The sequence below is a fragment of the Triticum urartu genome, chromosome 7, assembly GCF_003073215.2.
Source record: "Triticum urartu cultivar G1812 chromosome 7, Tu2.1, whole genome shotgun sequence".
NCBI lineage: Eukaryota > Viridiplantae > Streptophyta > Magnoliopsida > Poales > Poaceae > Triticum > Triticum urartu.
In genome coordinates, this window is record NC_053028.1 from 523099141 (window position 1) to 523107399 (window position 8259).

The following is an 8259-nucleotide window of genomic DNA, read 5'->3' on the forward strand; positions in this document are numbered from 1 at the left end:
TGTTGTTGCCGGAAGACTTCTGCGACATAGATGATGTTGCAGAATTTTTTTCGTCTTAAATTTTTTGCAACATGGATGTTGTTGCAAAAGAACGTCTACAACACGGATGTTGTTGCAAAAAAGTTGTCAAGATTGCAGAGGCATGCACAGTCGTCAGATAAGATTGATCGGACACGGCTCAGGGTGGTCTCTAGCAAGGATAATGTCGAGGGGGGCTCGGGCGTCCTCTGCAGGCGACGAAGAAGAAGGCAGTAAGGGAGAAATTAAAGCCCATATGGCTTTATACTGCGGCGTAGCCAGCAGTAGAGCATACCGAGCGACAAGGTGGGAATGGTAGGTGATGCCCGCAGCAGTGGCGGCCGCGGGGGAGGGGGGGTCAAGACCCCATTTTCCAGTTTCTTCTTAGCAGCGACACCGTACAAAATCCCCACCTGATAATATAAATATGGCCCCACGGTCAAATACCGCTTTGACCTCATCCATGTCAGCAAACCACGTAAGTGAACCCACCTAAGACAATTTCTGACTGTATCAGATAGATAAGGGGGTTAAGGGCATGTATAATGCATAGCTCCAGGGTGATGCCTCGCATGCCATGTAGGATCGGATATCAGGTAAAGTAGGTTCAGATAGGGAAGCGGGAATTTCTGCACGAGGCGGGTGCTTGAAGAGAAAAAGTGTGGTCCGGTGTTAAAAGCTGAAAAGTTGAAGTGAAAAATAGAGATGCATGTGTACTAGTCTTTATTTTTTATTCTTAATGAGGCCCACTAGTAGGTAGCTTGCATTAGGGACAGAAAAATAAATGTAGATGTCTTATATTACTTTTTGTCATGGAACAACTATATCCACCCTAAAAGAGTAGAAAAAAATTATGGGCGGGCTATGGGAGCAATTCACTCTGTTCAGGCTTCAGATAGTACTACACAAATCTTCCTTCTGCCTCGTCCATTGCTCGGCTTTTCCCTTCTTGCTCCCTCAACCGAACTCTCCCTCTCTCCAACATTTGTCCTCCCACCAGATCTTGCCCCAAATCTCTTCTTCTCCACAAGTCATGCCCGGAACCTCTCTTCCCTGCTCCAAGGCCCAAAGCTTTGTGGATGGAAATCTGTGATGGCTTCCCCAACCCCAACTCCAATCTAGATCTTGCTGGTCTTCCCCGAGCACTTGTTACCCGCCGGTGACGGTCGTCCGTGCGGTACTGAGCTCCTTCCTTCCTCTAGCAGTGCATCTCGGAGTGGCGGTCACACCAAAGGCACAAGTTATTTTGAGGAGCGAGCGGGTCACCGAGGCATGGAGGTGGTGGTGGCAGTGGCGAGCGCTGCGGCGACCAGCGTGGTTCCGAAGCTGTTCACAGTCTTAGAGAACAAGTTGCGGGGGTTGGAGGACATTGAGGAAGACGTCCGCTCCTTGCATCGAGAGCTTGGCATGATTTCTGCTTCTAGCGAGGATCAGATCTCGCACAAGGGGCAGCCCAGTCCCAGTGCCGTAAAGTCTATGAAGGAATTCTGTGATTTGGCACATAACATCGAGGACTGCCTAGACCAGTTCATTCCTTGCGCTGAATGCGGCAAGGGAGAACTGAAGATCCGGGATCCAAGCAAGTTTCGTGATGAGATCGCGAGACTCAAGCGGGAGCTGGATGCGGCACAACAGCGGAAGGACAGATACGTCGTTGCCGAATCCAACGTCGACAACAGCAGCACCGCTGACGTGGAGGATACGGGCAGAACATATGAGGCTTGTCCTGCAGTGGGCATCGAGCAAGCAAAGGAGGAGCTTCGGGCGTTGTTAGTTGGCGGCGAAGCAAGCAAGCTGAGGGTGGTCTCCATCGTCGGATTTGGGGGCTCGGGGAAAACCGCACTCGCCTGGGAAGTGTACAATTGCCCTCAAGTCGCCAAGGAATTCAGTTGTCGTGCCTGGGCGACCATGGCGTGCAAGCAGAAACACGACATCTCTGGCAAGGAGGCACTCTTGAAGGCTATACAAAAGGGGCTTCTTGGAGAAAAAGCACTGGAGCCTGTGCAACAGACACCCAAGGAGCTGGAAGACAATATCAGTCATCTTCTCCGGACTAATAGGTGAGGATTAATCCTAAACTGCCACTCGGAATATTCACAACTTGATACCGTGAAGAAATATAAGAGCGTTTAAATCACTAAAGTAGTAGTGATCTAAACACTTATATTTCTTTACAGATATTTTATCATCAGTTTAGCTCTGCTTAATTGTAGGATTCAATTTGTATCTAAGATTCAAAGGAATTTGATAGGATTTCTGGATGATTTAGATCATTAGGAATTTCTCTATGCTTGTTGTTTGATTCGTAGTTTTCGAATCCTTAGGATTCATTTGCACTCTATTTTTGGAGGTACATTTCCATCCGTTGAAACCTCTTTGTAGATTTCATTTGTTTTTTCTGTGTTGTAAAACACTTTTGGTCCAAATTTCTTCAGTTTTATAGTTGTATCATTAGGTTTTCACTGACAGTATTAATATCTCAGTTCAATATGAAACCCAACGATCATAGTGAGTGGCATTGCCCTTAGGCTATTTCTGGTGTCGTTGGTCACTAGTTAATTTCAGGGGGGGGAAATTGCACCAGGATTTACTAAAAATAGAGAACTTTTCGTACTATTAGAGTTATTCATTAGTTATGCAAACATCAAATGGTAATTGCTGGAAAAAATGGTAAGGATAAGCAAGAATTTTCGTGCAACTACTGGACAGGTTAGCTGATCAAGTCATTGGTTCGTATTTCCAGTAGAATGCTTGCATACCAAATATATTTTGAAGATACTTTATCCCCTGTAGAGTTCAGTAGTCTGAAACGTTTATCAATTTGGCTGACAGGTGTTTAGTTGTAATTGATAACATCAAGATGGAGCTCTGGCACGCAATAAAACATATCTTCCCAGATGAAACAGAGAGCAGAATCCTAGTGACCACAACTGTGACCACAGTAGCTAATGCCTGCAGTAACGGTTATGTGTACATTATAAGATCTCTTAGTGCAAAACAGTCCAAGGATTATCTAGACAAGAAGCTTTCCGTCCATGGATGCTCATTGGAAGTGGAGTGGGGTACCCCAATCGTGAAGAAATGTGATGGTCACCCACTTGCTCTTGTTAGTGTTGTCGAAGCATTGCAAGGTTGCAGAGTGGTGACACGAGATCACTGTGAAGCAATAAGCGAGAACCTGGGTTCCCAAATGGAGGAGAACTGGAATGGTCACTTCACAAAACTGCAACAAGTTCTAATGAATGATTACAGCAGTCTGCCTGACAATTCTTCAAGAGCCTGCTTACTATACACAAGTATATTCCCAAATGGTCGCCCCTTCAACACGAACAGTCTTACGAGGCGATTGTCAGCCGAAGGGTACATAAAGGGTGATGATAAACGCAGTGCCCAGCAGGTTGCATATGACCGCTTGGATAAATTGATGGACCGGAACATCATCCGGCCTATCGACGCACACAACAATTCAAAAGTGAAGACGTGCAGAACACATGGAATCATGAATCAGTTAATGTTGTATAAGTCCAGGTCTTTGAATTTCATTTCTACATCTTTTAATGATAAAAACAGAAGTGATTGCCGTCACCTGGTTATTCAAAATCACAGAAACGGTAACAGCTTTGGTCCAGCAACAAGTGGCAAGGCCAAGCAGCTGCGTCCCCGGTCTCTGACAGTCTTTGGGAGTGCAGGAGAGGCCGTTTCAGAATTGAAGAGTTGTGAGCTGCTGAGAGTGTTGGATCTTAAAGAATGCAATGATTTGAATGACCAACATCTCAAGGACATATACAAGCTGTTGCATATAAAATATCTGACCCTCGGGAGTTCTGTGAGCCGGCCTTTAGATGGAATGAAAAAGCTACATTGTTTAGAGACACTCGACTTGAGGAAGAGGAAAATAGAGACACTGCCACTGGAAGTCATCAGTCTGCCCCACCTAGCATACCTGTTGGGAAAGTTTAAGCTAAGCAAGTTGAGTGAGAGCAATCTTAAAAAGTTCGGGTCAAAGAAATGCAACTTGAAGACTGTAGCAGGAGTTGTTGTTGACAGCGACTCTGGATTTCCCAAACTGATGGTCCATATGAATCAACTGAGAAAGGTCAAGATATGGTGCGAGCCCACTGGAACAGATTGCGATAGCCAGGGATCTGGCGATAGCATACTGGATTCACTTTCACTAGCCATTCAAAAGTTTGCTAAGGCTGGCATAGATACTCCAGTACGTGACCTTGATACTCCAGTAGGTGACCGTGGTCGCCTATCACTCCATTTCAACAATTATTCTGAAGGTCTGTTGCACGGTCGAGATGACCCCACATTTCTTGGTTATCTTAGCTCGCTGAAACTGCAGGGCAGACTGCGTCAGTTCCCTCAGTTTGTTATGTCCATCTGTGGTCTGGAAGAGCTGTGCCTTTCATATACTAATCTGACAGGGGACGATCTTCTAAAAGGTCTGTGTCATCTACAGCGCTTGGTTTATCTCAAACTGGTCGAAGTCCATCTTGCGGATTTATACTTAGAAGATGGGGATCTCCCAAGACTGCAACGTCTATGCCTCGTGGTGCAAAAGCCAATATTCCCCACTATCCGACAAGGCGCTCTGCCGAAACTCACTTCAGTTCAGTTGCTCTGTGATGGTTTGGAAGATCTTGGTGGCATCGAAATGGAATTGTTCAAGGACCTTCAGGAAATCGCTCTGGACTCTATGGTCAGCCAGGAAACCATAAAATTCTGGGAAGATGAAGCTAAGAAGCACCCCAGGAGGCCAAGGGTTATCTTGCTCGATAAGGTTGTTGCTCCAGCCGAAGCTATGGCTCCGGTGAAATATGTTGCCTCCCGCAAAGTCTACAACAATTGGTACGCCGACGCTCCGCAGCGGAAGTTGCAGAGGTCATGTCAAGTAACACCTTTGCGCGAGCAGTCTCCACCACCTCGCTCTCAGTCTGATGAAGCTCAAGTTCGTAATGGATTAGGTTTGCACATTTCTCACGCCATTCATTGCTCTACAAACATAGCAAAATACTGTTGCATGTTTAGTTGTCAATAAAGTTCTACACGTTCTGGATAGCTAAAAAATATCTTATTTTTTATTTTTCGAATTCCAGCTTTGCTATCTTGTTGTGAAGCACCAGAAGCCCGTGAAGCCGAGGGCGGACGTGATGCTGGACTCAAGCCATTGCATTCATCGTCCGTTGAGCAGCCGAACAAGACAGTGCCGTCGATCATGCCCAACGGAAGCAAGGAGGTGTGAGTGACACAGGGGCCTGGAAATCTCTTCTCTAGGTCGTCCAGTCTATTTAATTTCTGAATAAATTCCGGCCATTTACTAGCTTCGACAGATGCTTCTGTCTGGATGCTGCACGGCAACCGGGAAAAGACTTATTTTCTATTCATGTATCGGTCACCCTTTAAATTTCGTATTTATGGGTTCTGCACCCGAATCTGTGTTGGTGGACAAATGTATTATGTCAGTCTTATCGACGATTTATGATAAATTCACTTGGACCTATTTATTTCATGCGAATTTTTGTGGTAGGAATGCTTTTGTTCAATTTTCTTTTTAAAAAAAACATGCATTGGGCAACGACTAGAGAATCCAACGGCCGATGCTCGGCTGTAGACAAGATTCTCTGCTGGATTTAATCGTCGTCCGTCCGCAAATCGTCAAACACTGTCGTCGGCCTAGCAATGCTCGTCCAAGAATTATGTTGTTGCACACTGGGGTTTCACTTCATCTGAATGATTCTTCCCAAGGTTTGCCGCATCTACATCAAGGATGCAGCACCAAATTGTCTCACACAATCCTAGTCCTAGTCCTAAAAGGATTCGATAAAAGGCCAGCTGCACCTCCTGATGAAGGTAACTCTTTTTCGCATCTAGTCCTGGGGACGCTGAGTATGCACAAGAGCAGAGCAACATGTCCTGGGGACAGAGCATTTTCCTTTTCTGATGGAGGCGGGAACAGAGCATGTACTCTGCTTTGAGCAGAGTCGGGGCCATTCTCTTCCTCTTGGATTCGAGACTAAAAGGGGCCTGGCCCAGCCCGGCCCGCTCCTCTTGGGTTGGACTAAGAGGGGTCCGCCCGACTCATCCGAGGGAGAGTATGCGGCGGCGGCGCAGGTGGTCGGCGCCGCGCCTGTGCTTCTCCCAGTCCCAGTCCCAGCCGACGCCACGCAGCCCCGCTCTCCGCATCCACCACCACCAGTTAGTTCGTGCGCAGCAACATCCCGATCGACCGGGCTGCGTATGGAATGGAATGGTGATTGCAAGTCCACGCATCCGCACCGCGCGCTAGAATTTGTTAGCTGGTTATCCGCTCCTCCACCGAATTGTAGTGTAGGCATAAGATTAGTTTTCCGCATCCACCATCAAATTGTAGTGAAAACGGTTCGCGATTTGAACGCACGGAGATAAAACATTTTAAATAAATAAATTTACGGAAGAAAGAAACCCCTGGGTTCGACAAGTGGCGCATATGCAGTGCGTCACTTGTAGCAGCCTGGAAATGCGAGAGTGACCTTTACGAGGTACCACTTTATTAATGATTTAGAAAAGAGTGTGGTTAGATCATGTGCGCCACTTGTCGCACCCTACAAATGTGAGAATAACATTTGCAAGGGATATCTCTAAATTGCTGATTTAGCATGCTAGATCTCACGATTGATACTTAATCAAGTCTCGGTCAAGTGACACAACATATAAAAAGAAGAAAAAAAATTAGAACGGATCTGCAGGTAAGATCTCACAAATATAGCATCGACTGAGATTTAGCAATCCCGTATAGCAAACAAGGTGCGCACTTTTCAGCCACCCGAGACGGCTATACCCACCCCTACGGTGGTGCCGCCCATGGAGGTGAAGTCGCTCAACAAACACCTGGATCACAGTCTACTTCATGTTAAACTAGCAGGGCGCGACCAACTCGAGGGAGAAAAGAGTCGGTTTTCCCACAAGTTGTCCGGATTTTTTTTGTTTTAGGTCACCCATTTTCTTTGTTTCTTTCTCTGTTTTTCGCTATTTTTATTTTCTTTTTTTTTCATTTTCCATTGTTTCTTTATCGGTTTTCATTGATTTTTTTCTTCAGTATTGTTTGTTTCTTTCTCGTTTTCCATCAGTTTTCTTTGTTTCCTCTCGGTTTTCACTATTTTTTCATACACATCGTTTGGTATATACCTAATACATTACTAATACCACTTATTATTTTTCAAACACAAGATTAATTCTTTTTAAATACATGGTCAATATTTTACTATACAAATTTAACATTTTTTAAATGCTTGATTAACATTTTTCAGATATAAGAATAGCATTTTTTAGTACATCGTCAACCTTTTTTATACACATTTAATATTTTTTCAAATGCTTGATTAACATTTTATAAATACAAGTTTAACAAAAGATAATAATAGATGGTCTATATTTTTTAAATGCTTTATTAACAATTTCGAAATACTTATTTAACAGTTTTTTCAAATTCTTGGATTAACATTTCTTAAATACAGGTTCAACTTTTTCACACACATTGATGATTTTTTCTATGCAAGAGAAACATTTCCTCCATACACATTTAACATTTTTCAAATACAAGTTTAAGAGTTTTTTAGTACATGGTCTACATTTTTCAAATGCTTCATTAACATTTTTCAAATAGTTATTTAACAGTTTTTTCAAATCATTGGATTAACATTTCTTAAATAGCTGTTCAATTTTTTTCACGCACATTGATTATTTTTTGTATGCATGAGAAACATTTGCTCTATACACATTTAACATTTTTCAAATACAAGTTTAGCAGTTTTTTAGTAGATGGTCTACATTTTTCAAAATGTTTGATTAACATTTTTTAAATACTTATTTATATTTTTTTTCAAATTCTTGGATTAACATTTCTAAATACATGTTCAATTTTTTTCACACACATTGATTTTTTTGTATGTATGAGAAACATTTGCTCTACACACACTTAACAATTTTTAAATGCTTGGTTAACATTTTTTAATTTTTTTATGTAAATTCCTTTTGCAATTTTTTTTAATATTTGGAAGTATAAGTCAAACTTAAAAAATAAGTATAAACGAGGTTGTGGTCTCCCTTGCTCCTGGGCCGGCCCATCTCGCGCTCTCATTGACGTGAGGCTTCCCTCGGTCTCGCTAGAAGCGAGGTATAGCTGCTTGAGCAGAACCCCGCATCGCAACCTATCGGTTTACCCTCGCTGCGGAGTCCTCCTCGTTGGCACCTTAGAGA

At 43.6% G+C, this 8259-nt stretch overlaps 1 protein-coding gene across 1 annotated transcript; it reads left to right on the top strand.

Annotated features, from left to right (window-relative positions):
• Positions 1 to 910: 910 nt before the first annotated feature.
• Positions 911 to 5533, top strand: LOC125522819 (disease resistance protein RGA4-like). The gene is made up of 3 exons (XM_048687853.1): positions 911 to 2078; positions 2851 to 4988; positions 5121 to 5533. The coding sequence occupies exons 1-3, from the start codon at positions 1291 to 1293 to the stop codon at positions 5264 to 5266; spliced, it is 3072 nt and encodes a 1023-aa protein (XP_048543810.1). The 5' UTR covers positions 911 to 1290; the 3' UTR covers positions 5267 to 5533.
• Positions 5534 to 8259: the final 2726 nt, after the last annotated feature.